We start from the raw sequence: 13,061 nt of genomic DNA, 5'->3' as shown, positions 1-13,061 counted from the left end.
AAATAGGAAATGGTAAATTTGGCTGGTCGTGTGGTTTAGATGCTGCAGAAACAGATGCAAGAAGTTTCGTATTTGCGTCTTCCGACTTCTACTCTAACGAAACTACCCTTCTGGTGCTAATCCACGGAGCAGGATTTGTCCGAGCTGGTCAATGGTCCCGTAAGGTCATCATGAACCAAGGACTCAGAGAGGGAAGTCAAATTCCATACATCGAAGCTGCGAAACAGAGAGGATGGGCAGTTATAGTGCTGAACACCAACTTGAATATCGAACTAGCAATGTCACCGGACGGAAAAGTGTCCTATGGCAGAATCAAATGTTAGTAAGGAATCACCTTCCTCTTTTAGATCAATTGAAAGCAATTGATGTTTGTGAAACTATTTTATGTGGTATAACTACTTGTGTTATTTTGAGTTTCGATTGTCTCCTATGCTCCGAAATGAGCAGATATGAGTCAGTACTCTGCATGTGCTACTAAATTAGCTCAAAATCAAAGTAAACAAAACTATTTCAGCGCAAATAAACTTGTCTTTCTGAAATTAAAAAAGTGACGTTTTATGGAATTTTATGCCAACTTTATGTTCACGAAAATTTCTGGCATAATATACATCAGAATTGATCCAAAGTTGCGGGATCCCGGCCATGAAAAACGCCTTTTTTGTTCAAAAAATGTCCAATCTTTTTTTTCAACTAAATAGCAATTTTCTGCTTAGTTCTTGTGTTATTCTTCCGTTTTGCAAGTGTTAATTCAAATTTGTTTGCTGAATGGAAGGTAATTTATGCTTTTCCTTTAGGAAAAAGTCAATTTCGCGATAAAACGTTGATTTGCAAGTGGATTTTACATTAGTTTTTTCCAGTGTTGGCTGTTAAACTTTCAACTTTTTCCATTGGTGGCTGATGTTAGAAAATTTTCAATAGCCCGTGGCACAGATGCGAGAACGTGAGGCTCCAAATCTCGAGGTCGCAAGTTCGAAACCGATACAGCAAAAATTTTACTACTTCGAGGCTTTTTTCTACTTTTTATTTTTGACAAAATACAGTTGTTTTTTGTCTTTTTCTGGCTAGTGTTTGCGAAGCGCAGCTTTGATACTGTATTCTTTTTACAACACTATTATTGAAAATAAAAATATCATTTTTTTTCTGTCTACGTAAATTTTTGACGTTTTTCCGACTGTCGGTTGCCTGTGTTCGGCAATTACAATTAGCAGTAATTAAATCTGCTGTACTTTGCACCCTTGAAAATGTCACTTTGCACCCTTGATAATGTCACGATTAGTTCAATTTTCGAAAAGCAATGTGTGATAATTAAGCGAAACGTTTTGAAAACAATCATTTTTTAGGCCAGCCATTTCAAACCCTAGAATGACCATATTTGGTAGTTTTTCTGCGCCGCTGATATTTTCAAACAAAAAGCCGTTTTTGATCGTGTAGCGATCAGCCAAAAACTTGACCACCTTCCAATTTAATATATCATGGTACCATTTGCACCCTTGAAAGGGTTGGTCAGCCAAAAATGACTGTCGCTAAATATACCAAAAGGCCCCTTTGGCAAAGAAATTGACGATTTATAACGGAAAAGAGTTTTCAATTTATACCGGCTTGAAGATCATTCTTAAGTATATTGAGGCAATTTAATTGATTAATTGATCCAGTTACTTTTTTAAAAGACTCAAATTTTATTATTAATGGTAATGAACGTAGGTCTTGGTGTTTTTTTTGTTTTTTCAGGAAAAAATTATAAAATTTGTTCACGCTCAGTTTTGATTTTTTGGAGGTTTGATTGTTTATTTCTGTTTAAGTTCACTTTTTTTCCATTGCTAAAAGAAAAGCAAACATAACTATCGAACGGCAAAATGTCGCGATAGACGTGATCGGCTTCTAATTTTGAAATTGAATTTAATATCAGATTTCCCAGCGATATAAAAAAAATTAAGCGTTTGATCCAGTTTTCTCAAATTGGGTTAGTTTTATCCGAAAAGCAGCGTCATAATTTGTTCTTGAAAATCATAGAGCTTTAAGGGCATTCGTTTTTTTAAAGTTCGAAATTTGAATTTTTTCGAAAACGAGTCAGTTTTTTCTGTTTGTTTGTTTGTTTTTTGGAGCTCGTTCATAACTGATTTGAGGGACGAAGACGTCCTGTTCGACCAATAAACTGTAAGACTTGTTCGGGATTTGTTTGAAGTACTGTGATACTGTGGAGTGAGCCCACAGTGGTTCTTCTTACTTCTGCCCAATCACTGCATTTCAGAATGAAATGCTCCGTGTCTTCATCTTGGTCACTATTGTGGCGATTCAGTCCGTCCAAAAAGATGCTCAGTTTTTTCTAGTTTGTAACATCGGTTTACCTGGAGTCTATGAAGCAGAATTTCTTCTTCTGTTCTGTTGGTTGAATGTTCTAACGCCTAGCCATCACAAATTCGTCGGTGCATGTGCTCTTCTTCAATGTTTTTGTCGGTACTCTTCTAATGTAAAGTCTTCTCTTGTCGTCAAAATGTACTCTTTAGTGTTGAGATTATCAGGTTTATTTTGGATCTTCTTTCAAGCGTTGACTCTCCAATCTGGACGGAATCTGCCATCTCCTCTCGCTTTTAGTCTCTGAGGCGGGCCGTCATCTGTCAGAAGACGCAGATGAACATCTGTCAGGAAATGGAGAAAGTTGATGTACAAAATGGCGGCTTATTCATCACTGAACTTTTGAGTGTAGAGATGCTGGCTTCTGTACGAGTTGCAACTGCATTGGAAGTTGCTTGTACACCACTAATATTTCTTGCTGCTCTATTGTTGCAGACCTCCAGCTTGTTCCAATTTGAGTCTGAAAGAAAAGAACTCCAGACTCCACTGGCGTACAGTGCTCCTGGCCTGACATAAGCGTAGTAAGACCCCAATTCTTCCCTGACAAACTAGAAAGCAGCTGAGTTCTTTTCCCCATCTTCGCCATGAGGTTAGTATGTTCGGTAAACGTTAACTGTGTATCGATATTGACGCCAAGAATCTTTATATGCTTTTTGAACGGAACCTGTATTCTCCAGTTGTAGAAGTGGTTGTGCTTTGCCTGTCGTTCCTCCGTTCCTCTCGGGTCCAGGCTGATGACTAACCCCTCTGTCTTGGAAGGTTCAATGAGCATGTAGTGATCACTAGCCCATGAACTGACGCTGTCAAGATGCATGCTAGCTGTGGCGCAATCAAGTAGCTGTCAAGTTGCATGCTAGCTGTGGCGCAATCTGGAGTGAAAGCTTCGTTGTAGAGTGAGTAATCATCTGCAAACTGGGCGTTTTTCGTGTCGGGAGCTTTCTGTGCAATCCTGGTAGGCAGACTGGCCGTGGCAAGACAAAGGCATAGCTGACAACGGTGAGCCTTGAGGGACTCCCTGCTGGAACACTTTATTAGAGGAGAAAGAACTTCCATCTGACGCAGGCTCTCCTGTCACTCAGAAACGACTTAATCCATCTCAGGCAAGAGGGGCGAAGACCAGCTCTCGCCAAATCTCTGAGAAGACCTCCACGCCAATTTATGTCAAAGGCTCCTTTGAAGTCTACTGCAGTGATTACTGTTCGCTTCTTCTGCTGAAGGTTGTCGAAAGCCTCCTGGCTCAGGTTAACGAGAACATCTGTTGTGTATCTTTTGACGCAAAATCCTGCTTAACAATCCGGAATCAGGTGAATACTCTCTGCCCAATGTCTGACCGGAGCTTCTATCGTTGACTCTAGGAATTTGGCAAGACACGGCAACGAGAACGTCCTGAAACTTTTGATCTCTGAAGGCGGTTTACCGTTTTTCAGGATTGGCTCTATGACTGCACTTTTCCAATAATCAAGAACTTTCCCTTGGCGTAAACTCTCGTTAAAAATCCGTAGCAGAAACATGATGGAATTCTCGGGTAAATGCTTGATCATCTCAGGAACCACTCCATCGGGACCAGCAGCTCCGTTCTTTATCTTAAGCAAAGCTCTTGCCAGCTCCCCTTGAGTGAAATTCTCTCCCAGTTCCCCTTCTGAAGTCCCTTTAAGACCTTCTCTCGTGGCAAGGTAAGCCTCCTTGTAGTCCTCTCTCGTGACCAGAACCTTGCTTACAGCTGCATACGTTGTCACTGCAAGTGTCGATTTCGACTTGTCAGTGATAGCAATCTTGTCTCCCGCACACACTGGGTTATCTGGCAAACCCAACTTCTTTCTTCCATCCATGCTCTGAAGCCTGCGCCAGACCTTGGTGCTCGGAGTTGACGGGGACAAGGTGTCCACAAATTCAAGCAGGCTGCGACGTCTTTCATCTCTGATCGTATCGGCAAACATCTTCTTCGCGTTCTTGTACATTTCAGCATTCTCTGCTCAAGTGCTTCTTAAAAGACTGAAGGCTTCTTTCATCGAATTTTTCGCGCACTCAAAGAGACTAGACCACCAAGGTCTCCTCTTGGTGCCAACCTTGGTGAAAGGAGTAGATTTTTTGCCGCCTTCTGCATTGTCTCGATCAGAGCCTTGTATTTCTTTTCTAACGAAAGATCTTCAATCCACTCTGGCAAACCACTGTGACATACACTGATGTACTTATACCAGTCTGTCTTGCGAAAATGGAACTGGCGCCGCGACTCTTCTGCCTTCATTCCTGAGGAGCCAATGACGAGTTGAATCGACAAGTGGTCGGAACCAATTGTCTCCAAAACTTGTCAAGAACAACTATTCGCCACAGAACTGCATAATGGAGATGTCGGGTGCAGTCTCCACTATCGCTTGACCCAGCTGTCGAACGCGTGTATGAATGCCATTGTTCACATGAGCCATGTTGTTGTCAACCAGCCAATCATCTATATCTTTCCCAACTGATCAGAATCTCTGTTCGCATCCCAGGAACCATGCGCATTGATATCCGCACAGATACCAGAACTCTTCTCTCTTGGCCACTGATTCAGATACAACGCAGCATCTCTCGAGTCGTTTCCGCCAGTAGCTGGAGGCCGGTACATGTTCCAGAGATCCATCCAACCCTGCTTGGTTTCCACTGAAATTCCCAAAGACTCCAAAACAGCTCCTGTTGGAAGATTCAGACTGCCTAACCGGCGAGACTGGACACCGGGTCTGACAAGCACTACCAAACCTCCTTGAGGTTGCTCGTTCTGCGCGAGGTGTACCGTGCGTTCTGGTCTGTGAATTTTCCACCAGTTGGCATTGGGGTCCACAGTTGAACTCATCATCCATCTTCGTCTCATGCAACACCGCTACATCAAACTTCTTCTCGTCAAGAAACTCTTTAAGACTGGTGATTTTACCTCTCCATCCGTCGATGTTCAGTTGTAACACCTTTAAACTTCTGGGCACAGGCGTCGCACTATGTCTCCGAGTTTGTGCGGCTGGCTGCTGAACTGCGACTGGAACAACAGGGACAGTGGGAACAAAAGGGACACACCCACAATGCCACCTGTAGTTCTGATGCGCCCTGATCTCTTGAGTAGTCATCCCCGCCCATCGCCGGTGTATCCATTTCTTGCAATCCACACAATAGATAGACCAAACTCTGCTGCTAAACGCCTCGCCGCAATAACCACAGGGCCATTTGACCGGTCCCGGATTCAGCTCTATGTCCCCTGTCAGTAAAAAAAGACACCATAGATCGGGGTTCATACTATGGCGTCTTGACAAAAACCCGACAGGCCTTGTCTGTGTCTTGGTCGAACACTCTTGGAATGGGAACTTTGAAACCCACGAAGGGTCCACGTCTGCCGCCACGAGAAGGCGTCCCAAATAGCAGACAGTTTTTTCTGTCCTTGTATTAATTACTCTTTTCCAACTGTCAGTTGGCTATGTTTTTGTACTGAAGATTTTTCGTTGAGAAAGATTTTTGAAAAGTGAGTGCACTTGTCTAGGGCTGTGCTCTGATTTGAGCAGTCCTAATGCTATAGAAGTATGGTTGAAAGAAGTGTTATCTAAGAAGAAGTGAGTGGATGGTTTAGGCGACTTCTCATCGACTGTTGCCTGTGTGCGATTACAAATTTGGAATTCGATTTACCAAGTTACACGCACGCTCCATTTAGCATGTTTATCCGCAAGTGTCTGATGTTTACTTATAGATGTGTGAAAACTAGAAGGTAGCCGGAACAGTTAGTTCAGTCAGGAAAACGTATGCTTTATTATCCGAGTGCTGATGGTTTGAAACCGTCGTCATGTACATTTTTTTTATTTATCAAAGATAATTTACTTATTTTAGTGTTTTGTTACTATTGTTTATGCTTGTTTCAAATGTGCAGCTTCATCTCAGTGTCTATTGATTAAGAAGCAGCGTGCTTACAGTTCGGAAAAATTGCTGAACATTTGATGATTGCCGAGAAATTTGCAAGTTGAAAATTTGGAAATATTAATGTTACTCATTGAAAGTCATTGAAAGTCTAAGATGCAGAATTAGCTGATCGAAATTATCGTGATTTTTCAAGTAAACTTTATCAAGAAACACCAGTGATTAGGTGACACATTTCTGAATCCATGTTGCTTTTGATTAAGTTTGGCTTGAATCTTCGGACAAATGAAATAGAACAATTTTTTTCAAAGATGAGGGATACTTTAAGTAAGATTGAAATAGGCCGATAATTTTCAACAGATGATTTAATTTATCTATTGTGTATCGGGGTTATGTGCGCAGTTTTGCAAAAAAAACAAGCCACATTCGAAGAAATAATATATTAAAATAGAAGGTAGATGAAGGGTGCTAAGCAAAAGCGTTGCGGCGAAGAATTAAGGTAAGCACGTTGTCACATGCACAGAATCATTCAGTTTTGGTAGCAATTTCCATGGCTTGTTGTGCTCTCTTAATGTCTAAATCCATTATCAGCCAGAAAAACACGGTGAATCAACTGGTAAAATATCTAGCGGCGAGATCTCAGCGTGGTGAAAAACTGAATGAAAATTTTTTTTTGATTAACTTGCTGGCTTTTACGTCATTCAAAAAAAAATTGACGGAAAAGTTGTTGCACCATTGAGAGATTGCAGGAAAGAAAACGCCTGATAGATTTCATAGCCTCTACAACTATGTAGGAGCACTGTCTTATCAAATTCTGTAAGTTTATCTACAACAAGAGTCGTGGCCTTGCAAGATTTGACAGTTTTTTGGAAATTTTCTTTTTTTTTCAAAAACTTTAATGAGACCAAACCTGAGGTTAAAGGCTTGATCGCAAAAGCAGTCTTAAGAATCCTCGCTAACTAAACAGCTATGCCCTAGTTTTTGGTTGAAAAAGAGTAATGGCCTCTAAACATGTCCAAACTTCGACAGTTTATTGAAAACTGTTTCCTTTTTTCGAGAACTGTACGACCAATCCTGAGATTAAAGGTTTCATTGCAAAAGCAGCGTTAAGAATCCTCACTGCCTAAAGAGCTACGCCCTAATTTTTGTAGAAAAAGGGTTATGGACTTAAGAATTGTTCAAAGTTGAATATGGAAGTTTTTCTGATATTAAAGGTTTGATCGCAAAAGCAGTGTTAACTATCCTCGCTGCTCAAACTACTACGACCTAATTTTTGTAGAAAAAGAGTTATCGCCGTAAGAATTGTCCATACTTGAGTTACTTGACCCCACTTTGGAAATTTTTCTCAAAGATTACCCTGCTAAATGTGAATATGTTCATGCCCAAGTTCTGTTGCCCTATTTCTTTGGCGATGAATGAGATCGCGTTAGAAAATGCTGCATTTTTTACCGATGAAATTTTGCCCGTTTTTTGGTAACTTTTCTAGAAAAATATTCTGCAAAATCTAAGGTCGAAATAAAATGCGCTAGGAATTTTTTTGCCTAGCGGCGAGGACGTATTTTTTCTAGTAAAGAAATGTCGGACATAGCATAAATCCATTTGTTCGATTTTAGAATTTTGTTGATCTTTTCAAACTTCAATGCCAAATCTGCGACTTAAAGCTCAATCGAACAAACAAGCTGTAGGGGTAGCCCCTGCATAGGCGAATTTTCCCTCTTTTGGCTAGGGATCCGCTAGAGACTGAAGATTTATTTGACCTTAAACCTATTCGTTGATCAATCTCCCCAAAACGAACCTTTCCAATTATAAATTTTAGAAATCAATCAAATAACGCATAACCTTTTGCAGGGTCAGTAATTACACATGCGAAGCGTAGTGTATTATAATGAGGAACTTTTTTATCCAACCTAAGTCGCAAATGAAAGTGCTCATTGGTGGCACTTCTGGTATATTTCAATTTAATCATATTTAAAACTATTTAAGAATAAGCAATTTAATAACGTATGCTGCGGCGTTTTTGGGCTAGTGTTGGGTTCTGTTGAAAACAACTGGTACTATGAAACTTCATGGGAACGCTTTGGAAATTATTCCACTTTTCGCAGAAATTTCAGTTTTCAAAAACGACCCAGCCAATTTTCAAAAAAAATAATAATGGGCAAACTGGCGGCTCTTTTATGTGCCTGCATATTTGCTATTCTTTCTTCATTTTACCCCGCGTTCTACAACGAAAGTTTCGGAAGGTTGATTTTTGACCTACTTTTTTTCCATTTCCTGTTTTAAATGCGCAAGTCGTAGATGTATGTTTCAATCAAAAGAACAATTCATGGGTATCACCGTTCTCAGGCAGCTATCACCTAAATTCGGTAGGAAAAAGTTACGGATTCAAACAAGCCCAGTTTTTGACATATTTGTTAATTTTTAAAAGTTTTTGGTCCCAAAAACTACCCTGCCAAATCGGAGATCAAGGGTTCAACCGAAAAAAAAATTATGCGAATCTTTCCTGTGTAAACGGCTATGCCCTGTGTTCTCAAAAAATATATCTGGCCTTAGAAACATCTGAGGTTGTTACTTTAATTAACTAGCATGGTGCTTAGATTTTCCCTGTGTAATCTTTTTCACTCTATTTTTTCGTAGAAAAGCCGATATAGACATCGCACTAAATCCTTTTTTAGAATTTTTTTTAACGTTCTGTTATAGAAATTTCAAACTTTTTTTCACGAAAACCACTAGCTAAATCTGATATTCAGGGTTAAATCTAAAAAATCAGAGTGTGATAATCTTCCCTGCTTAAGATGCTATTCGCATGCTTTAGTTGACAAAAGTAAATGTTTTTAGGAAAAGTCAAATTTTACGATATTTGATCGTTTCTTGTAATCTTCTATTTTTTTTCGAAAGCTACCCAGCCAAATCTGAGATACAGAATTCATTTGTAAGAGCGAGTAGTAAGTTTCTCCACTAAATAAGCTGATAGTTCTCTATTTAAGTAGAGAAATCACTAGTGTTTTGCGTTAAGTCCATTTTTTGAAACTTTGAAAATGATTTATTTCAGTATCAGTACAATCAAAGGTTATAATACTAAAACAAGTGCATCCATCATTAGCTGGGCCACTAGTTTACCTCCAAGTCACCGTGGCAAAAATGTGAGTACGTGATATTCCTAATGAACCGGTGGGAGATTCAAATACAGAACATTGAATTACTTTTATTTGGTCCAATTTTTGCTGCATAGCATTGGCCATTTCATCAAAAAAACTGCAGCTGCTTTATTGGTGGCTAGTGTAAGAACAATTACAAGCAGCCGTGGAGCAGATATGAGAACGCGTTACTCCTTATCTCTGCAAAAAGTTTTCCCAAATGTGTATTTTTATTCTTTTAAGAGTAACCAACTTAGAGAAGACTCTTATATAGGTTTTGGTGATCTTTTTTTTTCAAGAAAGTCTTAAGTACTCTAATAACTGCCGATGTGCATTCATAGATATTAATGTATTTATGTATGTACTTAGGTATTTATGCACTCACTTTTTGAGTTAATTGAAATTCATCAGCTGAAAGTTACAAAAATAGCACAAATACGAACGTAGAAATGGCGCAAAAAAAACGTGAACACTTTCTAGTTTCGAAAGTGGAATTTAGTTTTAGATTTCCAGCGGAATAAAAACTTTACTCATTGATCGAATTTTCCCGAATTGGGTTACTGCTATCAAAAAACGCCATTCATGTATTGTTCTAGAACTTCAAAGAGCTTAAAGAGCATCTATTTTTTTCTTTGAAATTCGAAAGTTGAGATTTTCAAGAAAATCAGTTTTTTTTTATGTTTACTTGCTTCATTCTTTTTCAATCTTCTTTTTTGTTCTGATTTTTATGAAGCCAAATTGATAAAAAACCATTTTGGTTTAAAACATTGTAGTTTTTGAATGAGTAAAAAAATGGTTCGAATTGTTCAACTGTGCATAGTTTTTAGCACTGTAAGTAAAGCAAGTGACGACTGTTAATCAGTAAATTTGGCTGACGATTACGGGTGTTGCCGGAGGATTGAGTGTTAGGTGATTCTAGTGTCCATTTAGTGTTAATTGGCTTGGGCGCAGATGCTAGGACAAGTCGCTTTTAATTTTGAGGTCGGAGTTCGATTACGGCACATCGAGTTTTTTTTGTTTGTTCTACTTTTTCTTTTCTTATGCGCTTTCAGAGCTACTTCTTTGTCGTTTCTCGCTTGAGTTTACTGTTCCTTCGGCTCTGTGTAAAATGCAGTGTTTCAACTTGCATTTTCCGCCTGAAGTCAGCGAATTCATTCTTAAATTATTTTTTGATGTAAATAGAATTTTCGATCTGCGCTTTAGATTCGGGCACACCAGAAGAACACGGTCTCTACGTGTGGAACAAGTTGATTAGGAATACAAAAGCTTCCTCAGTATTTGTTGTAGCTCACAGTTACGGAGGAATAGTCACTGCCCATCTAGCCGATAAGGCCGAAGATTTTACTGATCGAGTGAAAGCAGTTGCCTTAACAGACTCGGTCCACTCTCTAGTAGACATGGACGCATTTAAGAATGTAAGAGTCAACCTGACAACTTGTGTTCCTAGTCGAAATGTTTTATTATTTAACCATTTTTTTTGTGAATAGCGTACAAACAATCATCAAAGGTGACCAAACGTCTATTTCTTTCATTCATCTTGTCTTGTTTGTCTTTTCCAGTAGTACTGAACGAACGGCCCTTCTTGTTCAGTCGTATTCTAGTGACTAGTTCGAGTACTAGTAGAGCGAGGGTTGGGAAAATATCACTGAAATGAATTAGGGTTCTTCGGCTCTATTAAAATAAAATTAGATTGAGTGGGAGACATTTGTTTCTGTTTCAGGTAGAAGATTTCTTTGAGCGCAGTGCTATCAATTGGGTTCAGTCTCTGGCACCCGTGAATACACGTGTGAAATATCGGGAGAAATTGAAAGGCAAAGATTGTGAGCTGAGGTCTGCCGGAGTGATGGAACACGATATGACGTCACACTGTGCCAAAGAGAGCGTCTTCAATTGGTTCGACAGAATCATAGCAGCGGAAGATCAAAATTCAGATGGAATGAATGATGAAGGCTAACCGGCATAGAGACAGATCGAATCGAGAAACACTTAGCTTTAAAAGACACCATATTTACAGATCATTTTGCGTATTTTAAATAGGTATGTATGTTAGCGAATCAAATTTAGTTTGGAGAGAAAACTGTTTTTTGCAGGCTAATTTGAACTTGACGAAGTTTAACCTAAAACATTCCTATTTTCACAGAAAAATGCGGCAGTAGGATTGACTTCGAGGAACAGTGAGTCATGGTTTTGTGAGTGAAAATTCAGTAATCTTATGTTTGCTAAGATTCTATCTAAAAGATTGAATCTGTTATTCTTAGATGATAAGTTGAAAATTCTAGAAGTTAATGCAAAAAATTATTGTTAGTCATGAACGTAGTGAACATTTATATATGTCTTTGTGATTATTTGTTTGTTTGTTTTCAGGAAAATTCTTAAAATGATCTAATAATTACAGATCAATGCATTTATGAATGCACTTAGCTATATATGTACATTTTAGTTATAAGATTTCCATTTCTTTTTTGCAATGGAAAAGAGGAACTTATTTCATTCGTGTTTTATGGATTTTTAAGTGAAAGTTACATACGTTTAGTAGTAGTAATGAATATAGTGAGTACTCTTATATATGTCTTGGTAATTTTTTTCAGGAAAAAGTCTTTAATTTTGTTCACGCTCAATTTTGATTTTTGGCGGTTTGATTGTTTCGCGGATTGATAAGTTCGCTTCATTTCCTTTGAGCACTATCGAACATCAAAAGTGGACAGATCATGAAAAACGTGAGCGACCACTAGTTTCGAAAAAGGAATTTAATTATCAGATTTGCCAGCGATTTAAAAATTTAACATTTTGATTCAATTTTCTTAAGTTGAGTTGTTTTTATCAAAAAAGCACCAATTTAAATTGTTCGTGAAGTACAACGAGCTTCAAGAAAGATATAAAATGGGAAAGTTTACAATTTTGTTTAAAGAGAAATCTGTTTTTTTTTACTATGTTTCTTTGTGTTCCTTACTCTTTTCCAACTGCCAGTTGGCTATGTTTTGTGTTTCGATTGTCTCCAAAATTTCATGAATCATTCCTTTTTATATCTTTTCTTGAAACCCTTGCATGAACTCCAAATTTTTTGATAGAGTAAAAGCAAGTATGTTTATGAAATGGAACGTTCGACAAAGCGTTATACAATCACAAAAAAAATCGTTTACCCTATTGTCAGTTTTGTCTGTTTAAGTATAATGTAAACCGAAGTGAATTCATTTATTAAGATCGCGATAAAATTGTCTCCGTTTCTTAAGAAAGTTTTAAAAAATTTTTGGCAATTTGAAATTTGTTTTCTGTGTAAGTTTGCTAATTTCTTTTGTCAGTATGAAGGCAAGGTCCGCAATCGAACAGCAAATATAAAAAGATCACAAAAACTGCGAGGGTTTTTTTGTAATTTCAAGTTTTGATTACAATGTTCCGAATAACCGGCGTAATGAGAGGTTACTGAATAATCCAGTTTTCTCTAAAAACATACCCCATACCCCACGTTAACGCAATCACTCAAAAAATTTTCACCCGAAAGCATCAGAGCTATTGCTCGTAACCCAAATATTGATTTACAATCAATTGGAATATATTCAAAATCCGATATCCAACACCACATTAGAACACAACAATTCCAGGAATTAGTTACTCAAATGGACACTATACAAAGACAATCAATTGACCAAAACTTACGCAAACTTGCCGAAACTGCAGGATTTGCAGATATCTATACACAATATTATA

At 38.3% G+C, this 13,061-nt stretch overlaps 1 protein-coding gene across 3 annotated transcripts in view; it reads left to right on the top strand.

The window, feature by feature from the left end:
* The window catches only part of LOC134852146 (cotranscriptional regulator ARB2A homolog), a 36,921-nt gene extending 25,500 nt beyond the window's left edge, over nucleotides 1–11,421 (top strand). For all 3 annotated transcript variants that reach the window (XM_063868445.1, XM_063868442.1, XM_063868444.1), the window contains 3 exons: nucleotides 40–318; nucleotides 10,560–10,771; nucleotides 11,077–11,421. In XM_063868445.1, coding sequence (XP_063724515.1) covers nucleotides 40–318; nucleotides 10,560–10,771; nucleotides 11,077–11,310 — 725 coding nt within the window. In that variant the 3' untranslated portion in view covers nucleotides 11,311–11,421. The remainder of the gene's footprint in view (nucleotides 1–39; nucleotides 319–10,559; nucleotides 10,772–11,076) is intronic.
* Nucleotides 11,422–13,061: the final 1,640 nt, after the last annotated feature.

Source organism: Symsagittifera roscoffensis, chromosome 7, assembly GCF_963678635.1.
Source record: "Symsagittifera roscoffensis chromosome 7, txSymRosc1.1, whole genome shotgun sequence".
NCBI lineage: Eukaryota > Metazoa > Xenacoelomorpha > Acoela > Convolutidae > Symsagittifera > Symsagittifera roscoffensis.
This window is presented reverse-complemented; position numbering and strand designations above follow the sequence as displayed.